The following is a 12710-nucleotide window of genomic DNA, read 5'->3' on the forward strand; positions in this document are numbered from 1 at the left end:
AGGGCAAATAGCAATATTAAAATATTTCCTCTAATTAATTCCCTTTTAATGTGCACGAATTTCGTGCACAGGTCACTAGAAATAGTATATGTGCAGTGAATTTCACCCATTTAAAGTACATTGTTTGAGGAGTTTTAACAAATGTATATATTTGTGTAATTACCCTCCACCGTTGTGTAATTAACTCCACAGTTAAGACAACTGTATCTACTATTTCCATCACTCCGAAAAGCTCCCCAAAGTTTCCCCTGTGCCCCCTTGCAATCTGTCTTCATCCATCCCTGGCTCCAGCAAAGATAGAACTATGGTTGATCCTTGAATAACTCAGGGGTAGAGGTGCTGACTCCCATAGTCAAAATTTTGCATATAATTTTTGACTCCCCAAAACTTAAGTTGTTTCTTGCCATCAGTCAGTCCTCGGCATTTGAGGACTTCCAACCATGGATCAAAAACAGTACAGGTATTTATTTTTAAAAAAATTCATGTAAGCAGACCTGTGCAGCTCAAACCTGTGTTGTTCAAGGGTCAAGTGTACTGTTTCAGTTTTCTTTTGTATTGACAGTCTTTTTTCTTTTTGCCCCTCCCCTCCCCTCCCCTCCCCTCCCCTCCCCTCCCCTCCCCTCCCCTCCCCTCCCCTCCCCTCCCCTCCTCTCCCCTCTCCTCCCCTCCTCTCTCCCCCTCACCCTACTTAGCACTTAGGTGTTTGCAATAGTTGTGAAAATAGGTGGAATCTTCCCTAATTTATCAGCTGTGTTCCATGTGATAAAAATTCTATATAGCAAGTTATTGAATAATGAAGGTTGTTTCTATTATCTTGCTGTTTAGTACTAGTTTAGCAAGTTAAAATTTAACTGCCATTGTGTAATATAACTAATTCAGACATGGGACTGGAAAGTTGGTAAGTTGGCTTTTTGTTAAATGAATCAGGTTCTCCAATTTGGAGATGCAGTCTAAAAACAAGTTTTAGCCCAGAATCTCCATGAAAGCACTTAAGAGTATATTAAAGCCAACCTATTAAAAATCCTACTTTGGAAGGTGAGAGGATATCTTCTGATAGGATTTTAATAGTCAGAATAAAATACACAAACCATGTGAAACTAGACACTAAATTGTAGTACTTTGACATTTGAATCCTAAGGAGGGTTGCCGTCTGTGGGTGTGACTTTATTACACAATTTATCCATTTTTGGGACTTCTCTGCCCCAAGAAAGTAAAGCAGAATTCTGCTGCAACCCAGTCGGTTGAGGAATAAGCCTTTCTCTGCCTCCCTCTTTCTATTGTCTCTTTCTCTCTCTCTTTTTTTTTGTTTTTTTTTTCTTTTGCCATTTGTAACACTCATTGCAACTTGCAGTACACTTACTTGCACTGTTACAAAACTAAATGTCACTGTGTCCTGAACCCTGTGTTTGTCTAATTCAAAGTTTATTCTCATAATCGAGTACATTTCACTGTGGATAGTTGGTGCTCAATACACATCAACAAAATTCCTGTTAAATCATCAAAATTCCTGCTGTGCTTTGACTGTTTAAACAATGTCATCCCCAGATGCCCTCAAAACCACCCACATGGCTTTCCAAATTGAAAGTGCTTTGTGACTGTTTAATAGCTACCAGTTAGCACCCATCAAGTACGGGATTGTGATCAATAACATTTAGTAAATAAATTAAAATGTTTATTTTTATGCAAGTACTGACCTGATACTTTTTACTTCATTTATTTTGAGATATAATTCATATACCATAGAATTCATCTATTTAAATAAGTGTACTAGTACATTTCAGTGGTTTTTAGTGTGTTTGCAGAGTTGTGCAACTATCATCACAGTCAATTTCACTCCAAAAACCCCATACCTATTAGCAATGGACTCCCCCTGCCTTTACCTCCCCTCCCCCCCAGCCCTTGGCAACCACAATCTACTTTCTGTATCTAGGGATTTGCCTTTTCTGGACATTTTATATGAATGGAATCATACCACATGTGATTCTTTGAGTCTGGCTTCTTTCACTCAGCATGTTTTCAGGGTCCATCCAGGGGGTAGCCTGAATTACTAGTAGTCTGAGAATATTTCCAAACCGGTGTTTCTCTTAGTCTCTGTTAGATCCAGGAGATCCTCTGGAACTGGGAAGGACTTTGGAGGTTGTCTAGTCCAGCATCCCCTCATTTTAGAGATGAAATTAAGGCGTTTATTACTCAAAACAGTTTATTAGTTCTTAATATTTCTCATATCCCAAATTCAGTTTCCTTGGGTCTGGAATCCAGGGAGAAGACGATTTCTCCTAGGTTTCCTTTTATCTGTGACTTGGTTCTGTCCTTTCACCCTGTGAGGCTTGACTTTGGGTCTGTACGTGGGAGTTGTTCCTGAGTAGTTGTCTGACTGCCTTGGAACCTGTGAAGTATGATGCACATGCAGCAAAGTGTGTATTGATCACTGCCTTTGTATCTTAATGTTTACCTCAGAGGCTGATCTCCTGTTTCCATGCGTTTTGGGAAGCAGAGAACATTGATTGGGTAGCACCCTGCACATGCATTCACACTTCTGGAGGTGAAGTTTTGGAAGCTTGATTGAAAACTTAGTATGCTGTACTGCAGTGCCTCCTGGTGCCATGCTGTAGTGGTAGTCCTCCATTTCTGCTTTGCAGAAAGTGGTCTTTCCTGTGGACTTTAGATCTGTGGAGAAATGTAGGGAAACAGCAAACACCTCTCCTCCATCTTCCTTGGGCGGAAAATCTTTGCTTTTCCTTTAGCACAAACACTGGTATTTTCAGCTTTGCCCAGCCCTATCCCTAGGGTTTATAGACCTGGGCCCTCTGACGGGTTGGCTCATCCAGCGCAGCTACACCCAGGGGCTGTGCATCAGGGAGGTGCCTTGTTTCCATCCTAACTGTGTTGTGGACATGCCCCCTTTTTCTCAAGTATTTCTTATATATGTATTTTTCATGTCCTCCTAGAAAGGATGAGAAAATAATAAGACATGAGACCAGTGGGAGTTCTGTAAGCCTGAGCTGGGGTCAGTTGGACCTGAGGGAAAACGGAGCTTTCTTCGTTGTGGGGGGTGGTGGGAGTGGGGAGAAGAGCCACTGTGCCTCCTAGGCTCGCTTCCTTAAGGGGCATGGAGAGGTTGGACGGTCTGGTGGTGTGTTCTCCTTTCCTGTGGGCGTCATGGCAGTTGGGAAAGGAACACTGATGTAGCTTTCATGACTCCATTATTCACCTACCTCTGGTGGGAATTGCTTGAAACCTAGAGCAGTTTCCAGTTTTTCTGCTTTATTTGATGCAGCTATTAGAAGAGTAGTGTTATTAACGACATTCCTGTAATGTGGTGTGACCAAGAGAGGAGCTTCAGGCATTTTCTTTTGTTTCATCCTCACAGCACCCATTGTTGAGCATCTGTGCTAGTGTGTGCTAAGCCCTGCACCAAGCTTTGGAAATGCACTGATTTGTTCCTCCTGTTTAGTTTCCCATGCAAACTTAATTGTCCTATGTTTTAACTCACTCTGCTCTTACAGGACAAACTAATTCATGTGGTCAGTGGCATTTTCTTACCCACTGATTATAAATCCTGTAAAATCTGACACAGAATCATTTTCATCTTTTTTTTTTTTTTTTTTACCCAAACAATATTTTCCCCCTAAAAATCAACTTTAAAAAATCCTCTAAAGGGAAGAGAATGTTTCACGCTTACATAAATAGATAAAGGTTTTCCTTGACAGTTTTCATGGCAAATTTCTGGATCTGTTTGAGTGACCAAAGGTCATGCTTCTTGAAACCCACTCCCTGGATGTTCTTGTGAATGTTGGTGGTGTTGTCTCTGGTCACTACCTCACTGATGGCAGAATGGCTCTTCTTCTCACCACCCATTGAGGGAGCTATCCAGCTGGGCCCAGGTTAGAAAGGAAGAGCTTCACAGCATCACTTTCAATGCATAGTTTCTTTGTGGACTTTTGTATGTATATGTAAATTATTATGTCAAGATGTTTTTTTGTTTTTTTTTAAATATATATTTACAGTTTTGGTAGCTACTGCAAGAGAGCCATCCAGAAATGTTTTCCCCCAGAATATCAATGCATCCTTATCAACAGGCTGTGAGAGTTATTTATTCACATTTACAACAATAATGGGTAATATTCATTCATATAATACTTGGTTACTGGTTATTTTTGAATCACATGCTTGCAAATTTCCCTGCAAGTTACTAGACTGTCAGCTTTATTATAGCAGAGAATCCACAACTCTGTTTTATCATTTTTATTCCTAGTACCGATCATGGTGCAAAGCACTTACTAGGTGTTAGTTTCCAATTAAATGAATGAGTAATCAGTGAGTGATTGTCTTTTGTAGAAATCGAGTCACATTTATTCTTGTCAGTGACTTATTTCTTGGAGCTCCAGGGAGAATATGAATTGCCACACACTTGTTAAACTTGCTTCCATGCAGTTTAACCATTTTTTTCTTTGTGTGTGTTTCTTTTCTTTTTTTCTTCTTTTTAAACCATTTGTTTTTCCAGAAAGTCACATTCAGAATTCTATGCAGTGAGGGTACATAATTAGGTTTGTGTCTGTCAAGTAATGTTTATCTGTGCATCAGGTGTCAGTGGATTTTTAAAGATAAAAATTGCATACATACTGGTATTTTAAAAAATCATTAAGATCATTAGTACTTTCCTTTTTTTTGATTTTTCTATCTTCCCATTTGAACCACATTTTCTGCTTCTCTTTAGTATGTATGGCAGAAAAAACTAAAATGGAAGTGGTAACATGAGTCAGCAGAAAGGTAAATGGAACTCCAACTGGAAATGTTTGTGAATAAAAAAATTGGCCTGCAAGCAGGACTCTGCTTATGAGTTTGGTATACAAAACTGACCTGTTTCAAAATAAGCTTTAACAATTTCAGAGTTTTCTGTGACAGTTTTGTAGAAAAGGCTAAGTAGTATTTTCTTGTTTGTAATTGGAAAATAGGATACCTAGAAATCTCACTTTATAGACCTTTGATTTAATGAAGGAAGGATCTTGGGCATTCTAGCCTGAATATATCATAGAATTGTTTTAATATATGGTGGTTTTTTCTGAAAGTATATAATTTGTATATTTTATGTGATCAATGACTCACTCTCTCCTTCCTCCCTCCCTCCCTCCCTCCCTCCCTCCTTCTCTCTCTCTGTCTCTCTTTTCCTTCAGTATATTTTTGGAGACTTTAGCCCTGATGAATTCAATCAATTCTTTGTGACTCCTCGCTCTTCAGTTGAGGTAAGACAAAACTTTATTTTATTGAGTATATGTGTAGATGTAGTTAATGGTTATGTTTTAATGTTGATTTTTTAATTTATGCTTTTTGATAAGGAATACCAGGGTACAGAAAAGTGCAGGAACTAATATGAGAAATGCCTGAACCCACCAACCAAAAATAAAAATACTAGTATACACACTTTGAATAATTATAAAGGCAGTGTTTATTAAAATAAATTGCATTTTAAAAATGTAATAGAATCAGGTGTTAAAATGTGTATCCATTTTTTTGGGACACCCTGCATTAACATTTAACTATATTTATAAATAGCAAAACATTACAGATACAGTTGAAACTTCCATTATACCCCTCTTTCATCTCATTCCCCTATTCCCAGAAATAACAACTCTGCTGAAATTGGTATGTATTGTTTTCTGACTGTGGTTTTTACCATTTACTACATGTTTATGTTATCAACAGATAGTGCATTGTATTGTTTTATATGAAATGTCACATAAATGTTTCATACTATATTCATCATTTTAGTTTGTTTATTTTAAGCTAATGTTCTTTAGATTTATCTATGCTGATGCATTTTGTTCATGTTCTTTGATTTTTTTTTTTTTTTTTAAATATTTTATTGATTTTTTACAGAGAGGAAGGGAGAGGGACAGAGAGCTAGAAACATCGATGAGAGAGAAACATCGATCAGCTGCCTCCTGCACACCCCCTACTGGGGATGTGCCCGCAACCAAGTTACGTGCCCTTGACCGGAATCGAACCTGGGACCTTTCAGTCTGCAGGCCGACGCTCTATCCACTGAGCCAAACCAGTTTTGGCATGTTCTTTGATTTTAATTGCCAAATACCATTCATTGAACACATCACAGTTCTTCTTGTTGAGGACCATTTAGGTCTTTAGCTCTTCCCACTATTACAAAAATGTTGCAATAACCGTATTTGTCATGTCTTCTCATGCTCCTCTGGGTTACTCCAGCATATATTCTAGGAATGACACTGCTGGGTTGTGCAAGTGATAAACATCTTTAGTTTTACTAGGGACTGCTTATCTGCTAAGTGGTTTTTTGTTTTTGTTTTTAATCCTCACTCGAGGGTTTTTTCCCCCCATTGATTTTCAGAGAGTGGAAGGAAGTGGGGTAGGGTAGAAAGAGAGAGAAACATCAATGTAAGAGAGATACATCGATTAGGTTGCCTGTCACAGGGGCTCCGACAGAGGCTGGGGATGAACCTGAAACCCAGGTATGTGGCCTTGACCAGGAATCGAACCTGTGACTCTTCGGTGCACGGGCTGACACTAACCACTGAGGCGTGCTGGCCAGGGCTCTAAGTGGTTTTAACATCACAGTGCATGAGACTTTTCTCTATCTCATTTAAAAACAAAAAAAATCTTGCCTAATTCTCAGTATAGGCATATTTAAGATTTTTGTTAATAGATTTTAATTTAATGGATTATAAATAGATTGTCATTGTTTTAATTTACATTTCCCAGATTACAAATAGTTGAGCACTTTTTATTATTTTCATGTCTATAGGTGATATATTTCTACTTCTGTGAATTACCCGATCTCTATCTCTTGTCTGTATTTTTTATCAAGTGGTTTTTCTTTTTCTTATTGACTTACAGGGTTAATAATCTTGGTTCTGCATGTTACAGGTATCTCTCCTAGCATGAGGGCTTTTAAGCTTCATATATGATGCACCTTTTTTTTCTGGGTAAAGAGAGCACACTTTTCACTTTAATGTCTAATATATTGACTTTTTCCTTCATGGTTTGTAGATTTTAGGTTTTCAAAAAAATACCTTTAAAGAAATTTTTTCCTTCCTTAGGTAATAAAGACATTTGTTTTCTTTTAAAACTCTTAAGGTTTTTGTTTTTACTTTAGCATGTAATACAACTTAAATTGAGGCACTGATTTTTGTATGGGTGTGAGGTGGGGAATCTAATAACCCCTCCACCATGGCAGTAGAAGTGGTCTCAGCACCATTACCTAGAACTTGGCCCTTAGATGTAGTACCACCCAGTCAAGTCACATCTCCATATATGCTAGGTTGATTCTGGGTCCCCTGTTCTGTTGGCCTTTTGCTCTGTCTCAGTACCATATGTTTTAATTGCTGAACCTTGTCAATCTTCTAGCAGGGTACACATCTTCTTATACTTACAAGCTATTTTGGCTTTCCTTCATTCTTAACTCTTCCTTAGGAATTTATGATCAGCACCTCAAATTCCATGAAAAATCCTATTGAAATTTCAGTTGGAATTGCGTTAAAATTGTGGATGAATTTGTAGGAGAATTAACATCTTTATGATAATTTTCCTAAACATGATTGTGGTATATTTCTCCATTTATTCAGGTCTCCTTTTATGTTCATTCTTTATGTGATTAATGGTTTCTGTTTTAGTTTAATAAAAACTTACCTGGAACATTTTTCCAGCTTATATCTATACTAATAAAAGGGTAACATGCTAATTAGATCGGGTCAACTGGCCATCTTCTAGATGTCCGACTTCCTTCTGGACAAAGCCATGGTGGTGGGGACCGAGGCAGAGGCAGTTAGGGGTGAGATTAGGCTGGCAGGGGAGGGCAGTTGGGGGCGACCAGGCCAGCAGGGGAGGGCAGTTGGGGGCGATCAGGCTGGCAGGAGAGGGCAGTTGGGGGCTTTAGACAGGCAGGCAGGTGAATGGTTAGGAGTCAGTGGTCTTGGATTGTGAGAGGGACGTCCGACTACCGGTTTATTTGGACATCCCTTGAGGGGTCCCAGATTGGAGAGGGTGCAGGCCGGGCTGAGGGACACCCCCCACCCCCATGCACGAATTTTGTGCACTGGGCCTCTAGTTTTAAATATAAACACTGTTGAGCCCTAGCCGTTTGGCTCAGTGGATAGAGAATTGGACTGTGGACCGAAGGGTCCCAGGTTTGATTCTGGTCAAGAGCATGTACCTTGGTTGCAGGCTTCTCCCCGGCCCAGGCCCTGGTCAGGGCTCGTGCTAGAGGCAACCAATTGATGTGTTTCTCTCACATTGATGTGTCTTTCCCTCTCTCTTCCACTCTCTAAAAATCAGTGGAAAAATATCCTTGGGTGAGGATTAAAACACACACACACACACACACACACACACACACACAGAAACCTGTTGAAATTGCATTGAAAAGGAAAACTGAGGGAGAAATCAGTATATCAAGTAAAATCTTAGTTAACTTTTAATGAAACCTAACTAGCCTTTTAGATTCCTTAATTTTAGGTCATTAAGTAAATATACACAGTTGTACATTTGCACACATCCTATATAATAAAAGAGTAATATGCAAGTTAACCATCACTCCGCTACACCCACAAGCCACGCCCACAAGCCCATCAGGAGCGAATATGCAAATAAACCAACCAAGATGGCTACAGCCACAGAGAGCAGGAGGGAGGCTTGGGTTTCCCTGGCAATGGAGGAAGCCAAGCTACCTGCCTGCCCTTGCCGGCCTAGGCCTCCACTCAAGGCTACAAAGTTTCAATGATAGAAGATACATAAATCCAAATCAGAAATGGCGGCAGCCACAGAGCTGGAAAGAGCAGGAGGCTAGGGTTGCCCCTGGTGATGGAGGAAGCCAAGCTTTCCACACACCCTGGCGGGCCCAGGCCTCCGCTTAAGGCTACAAAGTTTCAATTGTAGAAGATAAATAAACCCCAGATACCAGAGCCTCCGCTTGGGTCGCCAGGGAGCGGGGCCGGCCTACAAACCACCACAGGCCCCTCGCCCAGGCCGCCTCATGCCCCAAGGGAACCCCCTGATCCGGGACACCCTTCAGGGCAAATCAGCTGGCCCCCACCCATGCACCAGGCCTCTATCCTATCTAATAAAAGAGTAATATGCAGATTGACCATCACTCCAACACACAAGATGGCTGCCCCCATGTGGTCAAAGATCCTGTCCCCATGTGGACACAAGATGGCCACCACAAGATGGCCAGCAAGGGAGGGCAGTTGGGAGGGACCAGGCCTGCAAGGGAGGGCAGTTGTGGGCGATCAAGCCTGCAGGGGAGGGCAGTTAGGGGTGACCAAGCGGGCAGAGGAGGGAAGTTGGGGGCAACCAGGCCTGCAGGGAAATGCAGTTGGGAGGGACCCAGGCCTGCAGGGGAGAGCAGTTGGGGGGGACCAGGCCTGCAGGGGAGGGCAGTTAGGGGTGACCAGGCCTGCAGGGGAGGGCATTTGGGGGAGACCAGGCCTGCAGGGGAGAGCAGTTGGGGGTGACCAGGCCTGCAGGGGAGGGCAGTTAGGGGTGAGTAGGCCTGAAGGGGAGCAGTTAGGCATCAATCAGGCTGGCAGGGGAGTGGTTAGGGGTGATCAGGCTGGCAGGAAGAAGCAGTTAGGGGCAATCAGGAAGGCAGGCAGGCGAGCAGTTGGGAGCCAGCAGTCCTGGATTGTGAGAGGGATGTCCAACTGCCTGTTTAGGCCCGATCCCACCGAGATCAGGCTTAAATGGGCAGTTGGACATCCTTCGAGGGGTCCCAGATTGGAGAGGGTGCAGGCTGGGCTGAGGGACACCCCCCTCCCCCGTGCACGAATTTAATGCACCGGGCCTCTAATATTAAATATTTATGTACTAGAGGCCTGCCTGGTGCATGAAATTTGTGCACGGGGGGAGGGGGGAAGGTGGGAGGAGGGGTCCCCTCAGCCCAGCCTGCACCCTTTCCAATCTGGGACCGCTGGCTCCTAACCGCTCACCTGCCTGCCTGCCTTATCATCCCTAATGGCCTTTGCCTGCCTGCCTGATCGCCCCTAACTGCCCCCCTCCGCCTGCCAGCCTTATCACCCCTCACCGCCTCTGCCTGTTGGCCTGATCGCCCCTAACTACCCCCCCCCCCCGCCAGCCTATTTGCCCTCACTGCCCCCTTCCTTCCCCACCGTCCTGATTGCCCCCAACTGCCCCCCAACCCCCCACTGGCCTGGTTGCCCCCAACTGCTTCCCCCCCCCCCGCCCCCCCCGCCGCCCGTGCCGGCCTGGTTGCCCCTCACTGCCCCCCGACCCCCCCACAGGCCTGGTCGCCCCATGCAGCCTGCTGTTCGGTCGTTTGGTTGCCCCTCACTGACCCCCCTGCCGGCCTGGTTGCCCCACACAGTCTGCTGTTTGGTTGTTTGGTCGCCTCTCACTGCCCCCCCCCCCCCCCCCCCCCCGCCCCCTGCCGGCCTGGTCGCTCCACACATCCTGCTGTTTGGTTGTTGCGTGAGGGCGTCCCGACCAATTTGCATATTCCTCTATTAGGATAGATGGTGTTGCTTTATTTGGTAAAATGGGGCAGGAGAAGCTAGTTCCTTAGAATATGAGTCAAAAGGCCAGGGTTGGGGTCTGGCTGGACCACTTACACATGACCTTGGCAAGTTTTTTACTCTTCACCTTGGCTTCTTGGATTCTAAAAAAATTTTAGAGGTATGGTGGTGGAATTAAATGAGAACACATTGAAAGTATTATTTTAAGCTTCGAGATGTAAGAGATTTGTTACTTGTTTTCTTCTCTTTCATTTTAGAAAAGAAAGAAAATAAAACATCAGGTTTCATTTTAGAAATGCATATAGTTCACTTCCATCTCTATTTCTTGTATTCATTGATGTTAACAGTTACGATTTTAAGGAACCTAAGGATATGATACAGTGAAAGCTAAATATATATTGTATTTCCTAAAACTATATAATGTATCTATGCATTTTAGAATTCTGTAGAATTTAAGGATTGAAGTTTAGTGTTTTCTGATAAGAAAATAGTTAACTAGGAAAAATATAATCAGATCCCACATTCCCTAAGCATTAGTTTTAATTGAGGTTCTACTCTATATATTCTACCAGTGATTCAAGTTTTAAATAATTTGTCTTGAATCACAGTAAAATATGGTGGTGCTTGCCACAGTCTAACAGTCCTCTCTGCAATTAAGGTTTTAAAAAACAATAAAGCCCAACTTCTGTACTTTGTGAAAGCTTTTCTCATGTGTGTGCATATGTGTGGGGTTTGTGAATGTCTGTTTGCAAGTAAGTGTTGGATTGAAAACTTGGGTTTTCCTGGTGATATGAAAGTGGAAAATGTACCACATTTCAAGTCGAGCAGGGTTTCTTTCTCACTCTGCTACTTAAACAGACTCAGTGGTCTTGGGCAATTTCCTCCATCTCATTCTTCCTTTTTTTAATTGAAACTGGAGAATGCTTATTTACTTCAAAGAAATGTTGGGAAATCATTAATGTATGGTGTGATACTTAGTGTGTAATAAATGTTAATGGATATAGGGATGCTGGTGGTAAAGTTATGTCACACTTTTTTTTTTTAAGAATAGTTTATTGATTTTTAGAGAGAGGAAGGGATGCGGGCAAGGAGGAGGAGGAGCAGGACAGGTTGCGGGGAGGCAGTGGAGAACATCAATGTGAGAGCGCAATGTGGACCAGCTGCTTCCTGCACGCCCCCTACTGGGGATTGAGCCCTCAACCCAGGCATGTGCTTTTGACTGGGAATCAAACCCGGCAACCTCCTGGTACACAGGATGATGCCCAACCAACTGAGCAACACTGGCCAGGGCTGTCAGACTTTTTATTTGCAAAAGTAATGGCTGTGTTTCATTAAAATGAATTATAGTAAAAAATCATAGTGTGTCTGGGCCTATTCAGGGTCTTTGCTTTTTTGTTTGTTTCTTTTGAGCATGCATAGGGCTAGGGTATAACAAGTGTTGTCTATCAAAATCAAATGTCCAATAACCTGTAAAAGGGAAATACAGGCTAATTAACATGATTGGGTTGAGTTATTATCCTCAATATCTAACTATTAAAATTTGGGGGCTTGTATGATAGTAATACAGTCATATAGGACATGGACTGTTTAATGTAGGGATGCATGGTTGGAACAGTGGGTGTTATCTCACTTCTGCATAATCCTTTGTTTGGCCCTTTACTTTGTAGGTAAAACTGCACCTCTTATCTGTACTGTTCCTACCAGGTGGCATAAATTAGAATCCAGCCCTGTTCCTCATATATTTTTTTGGCTATTAAGAACTTGATAAACCACTGCGAACCTGATGCCCACAAAGCAGCACTCGGCTTCCCCAAAGTGGGACACAGACCCCATCACCACCCTGGAGCGACACCCCACCAAATCGCAACCAACGCTGCCAAGACCCTATGGCACAAAATGCGGCCCACGGCCCAGCCCAGCCCAGCAACGGTTGCTGTGGGCACCGGGTAATGATGTCACATAGCAACCTCCAGCTTCCTCTCCCTAGCGACTAGCCTCCTTGCAGTTTCTTCAGCCCAGGAACACGGCTTGCTTTATAGCCAGGTGCAAACATTTTACACTTTAACACGTTAAGCGCCCAGTCAGTTATTGGTGACTGACACTAGACTTTCCGTTTGGAAGATAAATCAGGCTGGGCGCTTAACGTGTTAACCAAATGTCTGTGAAGCGTTTTCACGTGCCTCATCTCATTTGATCCTCACAGAAGTCCTG

General features: G+C 42.7%; 1 protein-coding gene across 2 annotated transcripts in view; it reads left to right on the forward strand.

Moving 5' to 3' along the window:
* Positions 1-12710, forward strand: part of USP10 (ubiquitin specific peptidase 10) — a 64161-nt gene that overhangs the window by 17072 nt on the left and 34379 nt on the right. For both annotated transcript variants that reach the window (XM_080645619.1, XM_080645620.1), the window contains exon 2: positions 5175-5243. In XM_080645619.1, the coding sequence (XP_080501745.1) occupies positions 5175-5243 (69 nt within the window). The remainder of the gene's footprint in view (positions 1-5174; positions 5244-12710) is intronic.

The sequence above is a fragment of the Plecotus auritus genome (genome assembly GCF_963455305.1).
Source record: "Plecotus auritus genome assembly, chromosome: 10".
Classification (NCBI taxonomy): domain Eukaryota; kingdom Metazoa; phylum Chordata; class Mammalia; order Chiroptera; family Vespertilionidae; genus Plecotus; species Plecotus auritus.